Source organism: Schistocerca nitens, chromosome 8 (genome assembly GCF_023898315.1).
Source record: "Schistocerca nitens isolate TAMUIC-IGC-003100 chromosome 8, iqSchNite1.1, whole genome shotgun sequence".
In the NCBI taxonomy this organism is placed as follows: domain Eukaryota; kingdom Metazoa; phylum Arthropoda; class Insecta; order Orthoptera; family Acrididae; genus Schistocerca; species Schistocerca nitens.
In genome coordinates, this window is record NC_064621.1 from 32164956 (window position 1) to 32181232 (window position 16277).

The window sequence follows — 16277 nt, forward strand, 5'->3', positions numbered from 1 at the left end:
TTTACTAACTTAATTTTTATGTTATCTGACATTCCTACAAGAAACATATCCTCACATTGGTGAATAAAGTCAATAGGGTGCAGATTTTCACCAGGAAAGCATTTCACTTGGATGTGCCCATACATTGATTGTAAAACATTTGTTTCGACATCAATGTATCTTCCAATTGTGTATATTTAGTGTGTATATTTTCTACTTTTGTATCTACATTAGTGGTATACAGGTTGTATTCTTGTTTAAGGTTTTCTGATGTTTTGTCTATTCTCTGATCTAATCTTTCAACTTCAGTATCTACTCTGTTGTAGATGACAGCAATGCTGTCTGTGTTAGCTTGTATGTTTTCATTTAAACTTTCAACTTTAACTTGAAATTCTTTTCTGAAGTGTATCAACTGTTCTCTAGTGTCCTTACTGAGGGTAGTTTTAATTTCCTCACACTTCTCATTGAGATGAGTATTTAATAGATCAAAATTCAAACTTAACTTATCCAGTCTATCTGTGTTTTCCTTAAGTTTCAAACTTACTTGTTCACTCGATTGTTTAAGTTGCGAGCTTATTTGAGTTGCAAACTCTGCTAGCCACTCTGTTAAGTTTAATTGTTCACCATCCCTGGTTCAATTTTTACATTTCCTACGATCTTATCACTCTCAGGTAGAGACATGTTAACTATTAATTTTTTTTGACAACAACAACAAAATACCTTGCTTTATGTAGCTATGCTATGATGTCGTTATCGGTGTTCTTGTTGGCTTTCTTCACTTCTATTCGGTTTTATCGAAGCTGAAGTCTTGATTGATGAATTCTATTGACATAATCCAGACGTTAATCTTCCTAGCGGTGTGACGATAGTTTCTCGTAGTCGCAAATACACACGTTTTTTTGTTTTTCACTTTGACATATTTTCACTGTTGCCAAACTGCACAAATAAACTTTTTTGGAGTGCTAAGCACTTACGAAATTTATCTCTGCACTATTATCACCGATGCACTTAAAGATCCCGGACGAGCCCCCACTCTTGTAATGGTCGCTTTGTCGTAGATATTGCTAATTGCTATAATCGCACTATTTCACTCCAATTTACGGAGCTTGTTAGCACTTGATGTTAGGTTGGCGCCATTAAAATGTATTGTAGTAATCGCTGCTGCTTGCTGGATCGCTGCTGTGTCTCGATGCTGATGCAGGTTCTACATCTGGTTGTCTAGGGTTAAAAACATGAGGTCCCGTGTTTTTTATGTGCTTTTGATGATAAAGAACGAGCGAAACCAACAAATATGTAAACTCCAAATATTTATTACTCTGGTGGCCATCTTAATTCCACTGTCCACCAAAGACCATGACACAACACAAAGTAGTACTTCCTTTACATGTTCTTTGCATTGTTTATCCACCTCAAACAATAACACACAAACACACTTTACCAAAGTGATGTTCCGACTGCCTCCTCGACCCTTCTTGCTGCTTGTATTTATAACATTGTCAAAGAACTACTAAAAAGATGTATAGTTTATAAGTCACATGTACATCTGTTATCATAATTTGTGCAGATAAGTTATTAATTTGCATCGAGTGACATAATTTAACATGTTATTAAAATGACAGACAGATTTGTTGACTTGACAGAATAATTCTTTGTTACAAAAAGGCCGATTTTCAGAAGTTTGTCAATTGACTTCTCTAATTTGCATAAACAAGTAAATAACATGAATTATTAAGAATTACATTGGTTTTAGTCTAAAATAGGATTGATTACGTGAATACAGAGTGAAAACGCTCCTAGTGAACAAATAGGTTTCACTGGGTGATTTTTATTTAAGGAGATCCAAAATACCTAAGTTGGCCACTATTTTTCGTACTTCATATTAATTATTTAAGATGAACTTAGTGTTTTTACATGATGACATTTGCTGTATCAGTGATCAAGTGATATGAACTTTTGTGTGGGTCAGTTATTCAGTATAATTTAGTGGGTTGACTGTTTATGGAGACATGTTGTGCAATCATTGTTAACATACACAATAACTTTTCTATAATCATAAATACTCGTTAAATTGGTTGAATTTGGAGGGTATCGCATACTTCGGTAAAGTAAAGCCTTTAATATTTTCCGTTACAACTTGTAGACTATATAATTTTTACATACATTATAGCTTCACCATAATACAATGAATTCCTTGTGTAATTAGCTGCTATGTTGTATTTATATAGTTGCATCATCTCGATCCTTTCCTTTAAATGCTGTTCAGTAAAACATAATATATGGTCATTATTTATTGCATCACTGTCATTAATCCAACAGACAACTGGTCCAGTTTATTTCTTAGACTCATTATATTCCGGTGAAAAGTATAAAATTTGTCATTTTCTAAACTCTTTGTTCTGATGTCACTGTTTTGTTTTAAGTTGTAAATAGAAATTGTAGGAAGTGTACCACAAGTTTTTGATAAGTTAGTCCTGGAACTGAAGCCAGGAAACAAAAATCCTATAGAGTTGTATGTTTCCTGGTTCTTGTGCTTCTTCTGCTTACCTCTGTTACTCCTGATGATGGTCGAGATGCATCAGGAGGTGAAGGGTCTTGCACTGCTGAAGATTATGGGGGGACTAATATTGATGAAAAGTCTTGAGCCACTGATGAAAGGTCAACAACAGTTGCAGTTTTTGACACTACTGCTGATGAATGCAGCGGTACAGTAACCATAGGTTTGATCACTGCACTTTGAGTTTCCGTGATCACTGTTGCTGTGCATGAAGTTTATAGTGGCGACCCCTGCTGATTCTTCCATTATTTGCACTAGTATGGTTGGCGCTTCTAAACTTGCCACTGGTAGCAGGAGAATTGTGATGTTTTTTACATTACTTGTTGAGGGCACAGTTTTTGTTATTTAGGCACCCATGGCTTCTTTACCCTTGTTATTTCGTTGCAGACCATGAGCTTTAAAATGCTCTCACACAGAGTTGCCAACAAATATGAAAGTGGCATTGGGAAATGATTTACAATTTTTTTGTAATTCCCTGATAGTGATCGTGATTTCAATATTAACACACAACTTTTTTTTTATTAAATCATGCCTCCATGGGATAGCCACAAGAAAGAAGACAGTATGTGTATTCTTTCAAAGTTTACCTTTCAAAACCTCATTGCTCGCCTACTCTCATCAAGTAAACGTCGTTTGCATCTCCTATCGCAATACACTTGCTCCCAGATTGTAAGGAACTTCCACAGCTTTTAAAGACTTTCAGATAAAGGCGCCCCTCATTTTACAGTTCCAGTTGTGTCCAGTCTTTGTTGAGCATTACACAAAATTTCAGTGATTCTTCTACCAGGGTTATCTGCAAAAAAAATGTATTTTGCAATTATTCTTCTGTATGTGGTTACATGTACGACTGACTATTTTCCCACTTTTGTACGAGATTTCTCACTATTTTCACAATCACCAATTTTTATGGTAATGCTTTTCCTTTGTATTTAGAGAAGAATATCAAATGTGTTCTCCCTTTGTATCACCAATTTCTCAGTCCTTCGCACTAAGCAAGCTGAGTTCTTAGGCCTAATATATCTTTCCTGTTGGCTGTCGTCCTGCACATATTCATCATTGTTGTGTTGCGTTAATACTGATTTAATATCCTGTACATAATTTTCTGTTACTGAAATTCTTTACTGAGTGCTTCTAACACATGTTCTTCCAAACCAGCATTAAGTTCCGTGTTCACAATTTTTTGACGGTTATAGTCTGTTATACCACATTCACACGAGAAATTTATCGTATTGAAATTCGCCAATTCGTCAGGTGAGCCCAGAAATGTATCACTATGCAATTTCGGTCATCTTTTATCATCGTTTTTTCACGCACTTTTCAGTTTACGTTAATTACATTCCGATGTTTAACAGAGCGATTTGCTACCATGTCTGCACATTATGCTATCTTCCTCCTCTAACATGCAAGCTATCCCTTCGACATGCAAACCATTTGATTCCAATAAATGTCATTTTCGTACAAATGTGAACTCCAGCGTCCACTATATAAGCTATCACGTTGTGTATGTGCACTTTGCGAGTTAAAAAGTTGAAACGCATGTTAAGAAGACTGCAAATAACGTGAAAAAAGAAAAAAAAGGTCAACCGTGGAAGTTGAGATCACGTAACTTGAATTGACATGAAATGCCGTGGCGTGACGAACAGTGTGAATGCACCTTGACGTGACAGTTCCGTAACGCGGCGGTGCCCTTACTGCCAGTGTGATCTGGCCTTAATACATTGTCATTTTTCGTAATCATACAAGTATAACACATTACTAAAATGTATTTCATCACAACTTTGACTTGATTTTAAAATGCTTGAAGTTACATCACATTAAACTTCCTGCAAATAAAGGAATCGTATAAATTAAGGGGAGCTCTCCTAAGGACTGCACCTTAAACAATGGAATATAAGTGCTAAATTCCAGTACCTGTACTAAAACTCTGTGCGAGCGAGTATCTGTCGATTTAACGATATATCGATTTAAATTGTCCTTGGATAATGAAACGTCTTTCGTATAGAGAATGTTGTGGAATGGCGGGAATTGTAGACGAACGTATCAAAGTGTACAAATGTGCGTTTATGACAGTTTGATATACATGCGTTAAAGTTTTGGGACTGGTTTGGTTGAAATATCTACCGCAAACTCAGTTGGAATACGGGGAAGACTGTGTCGTCGGATGTAATTGTATTGTGTTATGTAAGATTGGTAGACAGTTCTTTGTTGTGTGCCGAAATCAAACTATGCGATTAAATAGTGAAGATAATATTAATAGGTACGTGTCAACTATTGCCTCTTCAACTACTGTCTGATAATATATTCAGGTTGCTCAGTGTTAGGTGTTAACATCTACGAATTTAGAGAAAAGCAAAGTGGGCCCTTTCAATTTACTCTTGTTACTTACATGTGCTTTTCATTACATTTTATACGCTTTATCGTAGTTGAGTCGTAGAAGAAATCAAGACACTGCATTGTACCGAGGATCCATACGATAGTGGTTTCAAATATGAGGACGGGGAATTCTGTTAAAAGATCGTCGCTGCGTGCAGCCTCTCCTCAAAGTGACGAATCGCCGGAGAAGATAAGAAGAATGTCATTAAGGCTGAAAGGTACAGCAAGAAAAACAAAATCTGTTAAAAATGACAGCTCTTCTTTACGTGCTGTCATTTCTGATAATGATGAAGCGGTGGAGAAGATAAGAAGAGTGTCACCAAGACAAAAAGGTACAGTAGAAAAGACAAAGTCAATTAAAAAAGACAGATCTTCTTTGTGTTTAGTCTCTTCGGATAATGAGGAATCGGCAGAGAAGATACGAAGAATATCACCAAAACAGAAAGGTATAGGAAGAAAAACAAGATCTATTAGAAGTGAGATATCTTCGTTGCTTGTGGTCCCCTCGGATAATGAGTCGCCAGAGAAGACGAGAAGAGTGTCACCAAGACAAAAAGGTACAGGAGAAAAGACAAAGCCAATTAAAAAAGACAGATCTTCATTACGTTCAGTCTCTTTGGATAGTGACAAATCGCCAGAGAAGATAAGAAGAATGTCATCAAGACAGAAAGGTATAGGAAGAAAAACAAGATCTATTAGAAGTGACAGATCTGTGTTGCATGTGGTCTCTTCGCATAATAATGAGTTACCAGAGAAGATGAGAAGAGAGTCACCAAGACAAAAAGGTACGGGAGAAAATACAAAGTCAATTAAAAATGACATATCAGTACATTCAGTCTCTTTGGATAGTGACAAATCGCCGGAGAAGATAAGAAGAATGTCATCAAGACAGGAAGGTGTAGGAAGAAAAACAAGATCTATTAGAAGTGACAGATCTTTGTTGCATGTGGTCTCTTCGGATAATAACGAATCGCCGGAGAAGATGAGAAGAGTGTCACCAAGACGAGGTACAGGAGGAAAAACAAAATCAATTAAAAATGACAGATCTTCATTGCATGTAGTCTCTTCTGATAGTGAGGAATCACTGGAGAAGATAAGAGCATCATCAAGAAAGAAATATAGAAGAGGAAAGCCAGCAATTAAAAATGACAGTACAAGTTCTTCAGACAAAGGTTACGGTGGTAGTTCATGCGGAGATGATGCTGATTGCCAAGGAAGAGAAGAAAAGAATGCCTCAGATTCTCGAGTTCTGTGGGCTAAAAAACGCAAGAGTGAAGGTGTGCCTGATGAATCATCAGAAAGTAGTTCTGATGACTTTCTTGTGCCAACACAGTCACTTGACTTAAACTCTGATTTCTTCAAGATTGAGAAAAAAGAGGTAGCTTCGGACCTTTGTGTGGTAGAAAATAGTATTCTTGCTAGCATAAACAGGTTAAGTGAATCTGACGACTCAGATGATTTGCAAGATTCGACAGCTGATGAAATGGAAAGAGAGGCAAGCAAGCAAGGACTGCAGAAAGGAAATGACATGCTCAAGGATGAACATTATTCTGCTGGACCACTGAGCATAAGGGTGAAGGATGTTACTGGCGTTAAACCACCTTCAGTTGGAAGACGAAAGAAGACATTTAATGCAAAACTGCAAAAGGCATTTGATAAGTGCAGTAAACCAGAGAAAAGTCAGCAAGAAAAGGCACTGGTTAAATCCAGGCATTTTAGATTTGAAACCTCTACCCCTGATGTAAGTAAATTGGATGTTTCACAACTGTTGGCTTTGGGAGAGGGTCTGGATCCTAAGCCTAAACCTAAATCTGTCAGGAAAACAAAAAAAAGGAATATTTTGAAGGATACTGTGGAAAGTGAAGAAGAAGGAAGTAGTGATTGGGAAGAAGTAGATACCAGTACTTTCAAAGGGCAGGAGGTTAAACACACCATTCCTAAAGAAGGTATTGCTGTTACTGTGCAGGTTCCCAACATGCATCAGAAAAAGAAGAAGAAAGGCATTGATGTAGCAACGTATGTAAGGCGTCAAATAAATAGAGTACGGAGGGATATACAAATTCTTATGCATAAGGCACATTTGTTATGTTGGGTTGCTCATGGAAATTATGTGAATAAAATTTTGAATTCAGAAATGCTAATGGCGTTGGCATTGTCCTTGGTACCTTCAAAGTACTGTTATACTGACAGACATATGGATCTTGCCAATTTGAAACGAATTGTTCAATGGTTTTCAAAAACTGTGGCAGTACAAGAGAATGTTGATGATAAAGAAGACCTCTTCATTTCATTGCAGGCACAATTTCAAAAGAAGGCCGCAAAATCAAGAAAAGATATGGTACTGATGTTCGTGTGTGTGTTGCGCTCTTTAGGAATTAACACAAGGCTTGTAATATCTCTGCAGCCCCTGCCATTAAAGCCACCACGGTTAGATATAAGTAACTTAACTTTAAAAAAAACAACTTCGAAAGGAAAAAAAATAAAGGGAGAGTTGAAAAAGAAAGCACAGTCTGGGAGAAAAAAGGATGCACCAAATACTTCAAAAAGTCTCATGGGAGAAGAAAGAGACAGTGTGACTGAAGAAGAAGCTATGAGGTTTATTAAAGAAGCAGCTGCAAAGAAAGTGGCGCAGTCAGGGAAGTCAAATCAGAAAACAAGCTGTGAAAATCCTATAGGCACTAGAAAAAATGTAAAGTCTGAGTCTGCAAGTGATTCGAGCCGATCTTTGAGAATCAGGAGATCTGTTATAAAGTATGCAGATGATGGTGACACCACAGACAGTGATGAAGAAAAAATTCAGTGTGAACAAGAAAGCATCATGGAAACAAAAATTGCTCATACAAATTCTACAGGTTCCAAGAAAATCATCAGTATCAATGCTGAAAAGATAATTGCAAAAGATACAAAGGAGAATAAAGCAAGCACCTCTTGTACAATAGCACATTCTTTCAGTAGTGAAAGTGATTCTACTGCTGAGATTAAAGTTCAGAAAAACCGAAAAGGAAAAACTGACCGTAGGGTATTATCTTCTGATCCAGAATCTGATGAAGCTCCTACAGCAGACACAAAGAAGAAGAAGAAAGACGGATGTGACATGTGGTTAGAGGTGTTTTTGGAATCTGAAGAGAAATGGATCTGCATGGATGTCTATCATCGACAGATTCACTGTGTGCAAGAACTTGCTGTAAGTAACTCATTTTTCCTGTAAGGAGTTTCAGCCTGTATGAAAATTTTGTTTTTGCAATCATAAATAAAATTTGCTAACACAGCAACTTCTTATGATGAGAAAAAAAGAGACATAAGTATATTAGAAAGCTGCAAAATGGAAGTCTTATATCCAGATATAGGCCGTGGTTGGACCAATTTAATTTCCTGTCAGGGAACTCACGCAAGAACTCAGCAGAGTCCACGTGCTGTATATGGTTGTCCATTACACTTATTTTATATCCTCATGTTCTTTCCGTGTCACATGAAACTGTACATAATATGTTTTATCGGCGTGCATAGAGAAAACAGTATGGGAATATTATTAAATGCATTATTAGCAGAAGTTTCCAGGTTTTTTCATGCTATTTGATCTATTCAGAGAGGTGTATCTTCAGCAAAGAGGGTTAACTTACTCGCTGAGATGGTACAGTGTGAGGAGTAGATCCAACCTGTCAGCTTTGACCTGTGATATAAGGCTGTTGTGATGTGTGACATCATGACGGCGTGGAGTTTGGTTAGCGAGTTTGGTGTGTTTGTAGATGTCTTAAGTTGCTGTTCGTGGTGCCCTCTAGTGGTGTGTCTAGGGGTTTCGTGTTGTGTGGTGTATTGGGTTCAGTTTGGTGTTACTGCTTGTTCTGGGTGTGTGTGGAGAGGAATTATTTTCAGTGAGTTAACGATTTAGTGTTTGTTGTGTGAAAGTTATTGTAGTACTGTTAGCTGTAGGTCGTGTGTTAATATGAGTAAATTAATTTGTTGCTGCTGTTGTTAGGTACGGATATGACTGACAAAATTAACATTGTGTGTTTGCATGCTGAGATGGGGTCTAGTCCGATTGAGCTGATAAAGTTTCTGTAGCTGTTTGGCTTGTTTGCGGAGGTCGTGAAGTGTGCTGTTTGTGGTCATTACATGAAATTGGCAAAAGTTCTGATGCCTCAGAGCAGCGACAGTTATATGTAACAGTGTCTGATGGATGACCTATGACGCTCCATACGCCGCGGTTCCTGGTTCGAGATGTCTAGGTTGGGCATGCGTGAGATTGTGTTGTTGGCGTACTACTTTTGTTATAAATCCTCTCAAAGTTTTTGTGTGCATGATACTGGTGTGAGTGAGAGGAGCATGCTTGACTGGCTTTTGTTTTGTCATGAAGTGTGTTTGGAGTTTATTAAGTACAGGGGTAAGTTGGGTGGGCCTGGGGTTGTGGTGGAGGTGGACGAGTCACAGTTTGGAAAAAGGAAGTATGGAAGGGGTAAGTCTGTGGTTGGTGTCTGGGTGTGGGGGGGCTGTTGTATCGTGGGGTGGATGTTTGAAATGTGTTTTTAGGGTTTTGGAGGGGCAGACTAAGAAGGAATTAGTGGGGTTAATTGAGGAGTTTATAGAACCGGGTTCTACTGTAGTTTCTGATGCTTCTTATAGGGGGTGGGGTAAGAGGGAGTACAATCATAAAGTAGTGAACCATAGTTTAGAGTTTAAAAATTGCGACGGGGGCTTGTACGAATACTGTAGAGGGGTTGTGTGGGGCCGTTAAGTCAGTTCTTGGGAGGGGGAAGAGGCGCTCTTCTAACATTCAGTCTCATTTAGACGAGTGCTGTTGGCAGAAGAGCGTCCCTGAGGGCTTTTTTTTGCTGTCAGTAAGATGTACTGGCTGAAGGTGGTTGGTTAGGGTGGTTTGTGTGGGTGGGTGGCTGCGGCTCAGGCGGGAGGGGGTGTTTAGTTGTTGGTAGTGTTTGTGAGGGGAGGATCTAGTTGATTTAGTTGTGGAGGATCTATTTTGTTGCAGTTTTTGTTGAGTTGTAGTGTTTGATTTACATTTTTTTATGGGTATTTTGTTTTGGGGTGATGTGGGTGGTTGGGGTGGGGTGTGGGTGGGTTGAGTCTTTCTTGTGGTTGTGTATTTTTTGTTGGTGTGCGTACGTGCGTGTGTGTTTGTGCCTGTGTGTGATTGTGGTGCTGGAACTTTGTTGTTGTATTCTGAGTTGTGTGGTTTGTGGTATTGGTGATTTGGTATCGTGTGTTGGTTTGTGGGTATGTAGTTGAAGGGAAGCTTTAGATTCCAATGTGTGGTCGTATCTGTGGGTGTTTTGGTATTGGAAGCCGCTGTTGACCTATGTGGGTGAAGGGAACTGTTAGATTCCAAGGTGTGGCTGTAGTTGTGGGTGTTTTGGTTTCGGGAGCCACTGTAGACGTATGTAGGTGAAGGGAACTGTTCGATTCAAAAGTGTGGTCGTTGGTGTGGGTAGTTTGGCATTGGGAGCTGCTGTTGACCTACATAGGTGAAGGGAAATGTTCAATTCCAAAGTGTGGTTGTGAGTGTTCTGGTATCGGGATCTGTTGTCAAACTATATAGGTGAAGGAAAGTGTTAGATTCCAATGTGTGGTCGTGGCTGTGGGTGTTCTGGTATCTGGAGCTGCTATTGAGCTATATAGGTCAAGGGAAGTGTTAGATTCCAATTTTGTTTTTGTAGATGTTGGTTTGGTGGTATCAAAAGTTTCGGTGGTGGTGTAATTTTTGGAGGTTTATAAGGTGGTATCAGGAATTGCGGTTGAGCTATGTAGGTAAAGGGAAGTGTCCAATTCCAGAGGATATAGTGTTTAGTGGAATTTGGGGAGTTTTGTGTTGTCGGGTTTTTTTTCCGTCATTTTGTGTGGTTTGGAATGGTGGTGTGTGACTAAATTTGTTTATATTTAGTGTGTCCCCATCCAAAAACCCCCCAATTTCCCAAGCTTGTCCCATTAGTTTGATTAGGTTTTTTGTGGAAGTTGTGTGTGTTGGTTTTTCGATGTATTTTTGTTTGTTGTCATGTTTACATAATGGCGTCATAGGCGACATATTGGAGTCGTAGTGGATGGTCGTTTCCGCCATATTTGTGACATCATGGGTCAAAGCTGACGGGTGGAATTGGATGCTTCCGTATTTCCGGAATAGTAAGGGCCTCAGCAATGGTGCTCATGGAACTCCAGTCTTGACTGCGGCCCTTTGGATGAGGTTGGAATTCCATTCCAGTAAGTAATTGTTACCCTTTGTGTCCTATCTGTAAGATAATATTTAATTCATGTCTCAGTTATTCCACAGAAGTGTGTTTTATTTAACGGTATTTCATGGTTGATGCAGTCGAAAGCCTTGGATAGATCGCACAGTATTCCGATTGGTGCCAGTTTGCTGTTAAGGGGTTGCAGAATTTGATCAGTGAAGGAGAAAATAGCATTATCAATTGATAAGTCTTGCCAGAAACCAAACCGACATTGAGATAGAATGTTATGGCTGTTCAGGTGATCAACAATTCTCCTGAAGACCTGTTTCTCTAGGACCTTGGAGAAACTTGTTAGCAAGGATACGGGTGGTAATTTTATGCAACAGTTTTTTCATCTTTTTTTCAAAAGTGGTTTCACATTGTCATATTTCAGTCTAAGTGGGAAAGTACATTGAATTAGCAGTTCATTAAAAATGTGACCGTGCCTAAGCATCCTCATTGAAATATTATCAATCCGAGAAGAAACTTCCTGCCAGATTAAAACTGTGTGCCAGACCGAGACTCAAACTCAGGACCTTTGCCTTTAGCAGGCAAGTGCTCTACCATCTGAGCTACCCAAGCATGACTCACGGCCCATCCTCATAGCTTTAATTCTGCCAGCACCTCGTCTCCTGGAACCCCAGAAGAATTTTTTGCTTTCATATCTTTGTCTTCTTGATCTTACCACCCTCATTGTGATGGAAATTACATGCATCTGACCAACTCGGGCACTCCCAGCTTTATGCAGAGGTGCTGATGCATCACTCACCGACACTTTACAGCCAATTTTCTCAGCAGTAGTAAAAGAGTAAGTCTAGTGAAGATATTAGCAATTTCCTCTGTGTTTATTAGTATGTTTCCACGATGACTTGTTTCTATACCAGACATATATTCTACTTTTTGCCCACCCCTCCTTTTTATAACTTGCTAAATGGTTTTTGGTTTTTTGCTTCGTTATTTGAGTTTTCAGATGAGATGTAGCCTGCATAGTTTCAGATTTTTGTGGCTCTTTTTAAAATATTACAGTATAATCTGTATTTCTTTTCACTGGATCACCAAAAAACCTCAGGGATTCATATATATTGCTTTTTGGTATAGAGGATATTCTGATTCATTTAGTAATCCAGGGTTTTGTATTAGCGCATTGCAGATTGTTTCTTAAGATTAATTTTTTCCCCACTTATATAAATTCATTAGATAACTGGTTAGATTTGTCACTAACATTCCTTTCCCCATATATACAGGGCTCAAATCCATCTGCTGCAGGGAAAGGTTGAAGATTTCTAGCCTGTCATTATGAGTGACCTGTAAGATTTAAAGGAATGCATAGCTTTATGACATAGTCATTGTCATTTACTGTAAGCAGTTGACTGTTGTCATGTGAGTCCACTGACAATTTGCCTTACAGTGATGCAGCAGCTTCTGCCTGTGTCCAAGAAAGTACTGTCAGTTAAGCTCTAACAGGTACTTGTTATTCTAGTGAGAAATTTAATTACTGCCCTCAGATAAAATGGTTCTTTAAGAAGCTTTAGTTGTCTCATGTTTTTGTTCAACAAATGTGGTTCAGAAGGTGTTCTGTGCAGTTCAGGCAAATACACATTTGCCGTGCAGGAGCCTTGTGCACTCCCAATAGTATAACTGACCTCTCATTAGAAGTAATTTCTGTTCCACATGCTTCAAAGTGGAAATCTACACAGTAAGTACTTATTCAAGGAGTTTAATATTACATCAGTTTCAACATAAATTACAGTTTCCAGTTTCTCCATAACAGATCTACAGTGACTTACTGCCACTGATCCATCAATTTGGGACATTTCAGTTCCACTGGTAACGTGGGATTCTGTGAAACATAATACTTACGTGTGGCTTATAGATTTAGCATCATTAATGCCAAGATGCAGTAGCTCCATTTTGGTGGCACACACACACAGTTTATTGTTACTGGTATTTGTGGTTGATTGTTGTAGTTTGACAGTTTAGTGTCACACAATACATTTGAAATGTTTTAACACTGCTAGTAGGAACACTGCTGCTGGAGCCATTCAACAGAGTAGTACTTCTCAGATTGTCTTGACAATCTTATCACTTAGCCTGAAAAAGTCTTGGAAACAGACTTGATGTTTGTTTGAGATTGATGATAATGATTTTAGTTCTTGAGGCTTCACTCCTATTTAACTCAGCACTTAATTTACTATAAGGTGTTTTCCCTGGCCTTTGAGATACAGGTTATGAGTCGTGTGAAATATGCTCCCAGTGTTGTTTATGTTCACTGTACTGACATTTTTAAAAAGTCTAGCAACTGATTCAATTCACTCATATGCTGCACTTATTTCTTGATTCACGCATGGCGTGTCTTTGTCCTTTCACCTCCTATTGTTACATTTCTTGTTTTTTCTAATGCTTTGTCTGGTAGCTTCTCAGTGTAAAAATGAAAAAGCATTGGTAACAACACCCCTGTACATCGCCTCTTTCCAGTACCTGACACACCTGTTTCCTCACTGACAGTCCTTTTGTCTTGTGTAGGGTAAGCCTACCAACACATTTTAACGATTCCAATGGGATACTCCAATCCACTCTCTCAAATGCCTTTTGTCATTCAACATGACATATGTAGGCTCCACATTTCTGTTAGCTTCTAGTATTCTTTGTCTTATCATTCTCAAACATCAGATAGCATCTCGTGTTCCAATTTCCTTTCTTGAATCACAGATGATCCTCCATTCTCTCCCCACCCCTCTCCCCTAATGTTCTCAGTAAAAGGCAAAGGACACACACGACCAGTTTGTGTTACGTACGAAATCAACAGTTCTTTAACTTTTGCTTTCTTTGAAATTCTATTTTCTGGTAATGGGACTAGAATTGTTGTAACTAGATGTTCATGCCAAATGTGCTCATCATATATGCTACTGATGAGGTTTGTTAGCCAGGATATAGCTCTATTTCTCCAAGACTTTGTCATAGATACAGTTGATATTATAATGTCAATCAAAGTAATGATAATTAAATGGACACAGGTGTTGATATACTTCATTGGGGACATGTTGAAAAATGTGTGCCCCGACCGGGACTCGAACCCGGGATCTCCTGCTTACATGGCAGACTCTCTATCCATCTGAGCCTCCGAGGGCACAGAGGATAGTGCGCCTGCAGGTATTTATCCCTTGCATGCTCCCCATAAGACCCGCATTCCCAACATGTCCACACCACTACATTCGTAGTGCGCCTAATAGATGTTTGCCCATCATACTCATTACTCGTGGCAGATTAATCTACCAAGTCCCGTACGAGTTCGGGCAAAGCGTCTGCGTTCGCACAAGAAGATCAGTGGCCAGGAAGCAATATTTTAACTATATACGAAGGTAGTATCTAGAGTCCTGCATGACCGAGTAAGCGAGCACAAAATACGAGATGCGGTGAGCAACTGGATAGGCTGCCCGCACTAGTTCTTGTGACCGAGCATAGAAGGCGTGACCGAATACGTAGCACGTAACTTCAAACACATTACACGTGTCATTATCCAGGTGAGACTGCAGCCAGTAAGGGCTTCTCATTTGTGGTGTGTGTCTCTCTGTAATCAAGCAGCACGAGGAAGCCAGTGCAGTAAGACGTAAGATTGAAACCAATGTTTACACATTGAAGAAACGCAAAGGTCTAAAAAGCCAAGTATGGAGTACATTTCTGTTGGTTGTAGACGAAAACAGTGCGTCTACTGATTACGTATCGTGCATAAACTGCTCCACATTATTGTGTTTCCAGTCGGGAACCACTCATATAAAGAAACACAGTTGCAAGTAACCTCACAAAGATACAGCTCCTTCAATGATACGGGCAGTAATAAAAAATATTATTATTATTATTAATATAATATTACAGCTAAGTGTGTTGCAATGTGTGCTAAAGATATGAGACCTTTTAATGCTGTTTCCGGTGAAGGTTTCAGTGAACTAGGCCAAGAATTAATAAATCTAGGTGCGCATTATGGAGAAGTTAACGTGGCAGATGTCGTGCTACATCCCTCTCCTATAAGCAGACATGTCAAAGAACAAGGTGATGCAATAAGAAACAGTATAATGCCTTATGTTATTGTGGAAGTTATTAATAAAACATGTGCTGTGACAGTTGATATGTGGACTGATTCGCATAATCAGGTGCACTATTTGATGCTTACAACACATTACATTAATACAGATTGGTCTCTTGCGAACAATGTTTTATTTACAACAAAATTCCCAGACGTTAAGAAGACGGGAGTAAATATTATGAAAGAAATTGAAGAGAGGATGGCTGATTAGGACATTTCGCCGGACATGTTGCACAGTTTTGTCTTTGTCTCCGTCTCCGTCAGTGTAATAAAGGCTTTGGAAAATCACGAAAGGATTCCTAGTGCTGCTCGTTATATAAACACAGCACTTAGCCATACTTTCGATGAAGACAACTTTTTGTTAAATCACGCCCCGAACATCGCATCAACAATAAATACTGCAAAATTAATTTAAGGTACACTAAGAAAAGTGGCATCTGCTCGTCTTTGAAATCATCGTTGAAACAAGAGGTGTGCAAGCGCTGGAACAGTTTGTACACTATGCGGGAATCCTTATACACTCAGTATAATGAAGTTGCTGCTTTGCTAAGGGAAAAGGATTCCGCTTACAGATTGCAAGGATATGATAATGAGCTTGCAGGAAAAATTACACATTTTCTGAGACAATTTAAAGAGGCCACAGATGAATTAGAAGGCGAAAAAGAACAGACAATCCAGTTAGTTCTTCTTTAGTTTCATAAACTGCAACAGATTTGCAGTGTCAGTGACACTGATTGTCAGGTGAGTAATTACTACAAATAGAAGCACTGTTTCATTATGATACGCAATAGATTTATAATTAACTAGCGTAATTGATGTGTACTAACAGATATGTATTTTTTAACAGGAGGTACAAAGGATTAAAAATCGAGCCTTGACTTTCGTTGGTGTGTGAGAAGATTGTGATCACTTCCAGGCATAACATTATTACGTTTCTTTGACCGTCTTTCCGTGATCTTAATATGCATGAAATAAATGAAATGCAAGAAATTCTTAGCAATGTGCGACAAATGTGTGCTACTTACGCAGATACAACATGCAATCATTAACATAATCATTTTTGCATGGTTAGTGG

General features: G+C 38.7%; 1 protein-coding gene across 3 annotated transcripts in view; it reads left to right on the forward strand.

The window, feature by feature from the left end:
• Nucleotides 1-4802: 4802 nt before the first annotated feature.
• The window catches only part of LOC126198912 (DNA repair protein complementing XP-C cells homolog), a 142337-nt gene continuing 130862 nt past the window's right edge, over nucleotides 4803-16277 (forward strand). Inside the window, exon 1 of one of the 3 annotated variants that reach the window (XM_049935542.1) lies at nucleotides 4803-8090. In XM_049935542.1, the coding sequence (XP_049791499.1) occupies nucleotides 5022-8090 (3069 nt within the window). In that variant the 5' untranslated portion in view covers nucleotides 4803-5021. The remainder of the gene's footprint in view (nucleotides 8091-16277) is intronic. The other 2 variants (XM_049935541.1, XM_049935540.1) reach the window with 2 other exon arrangements.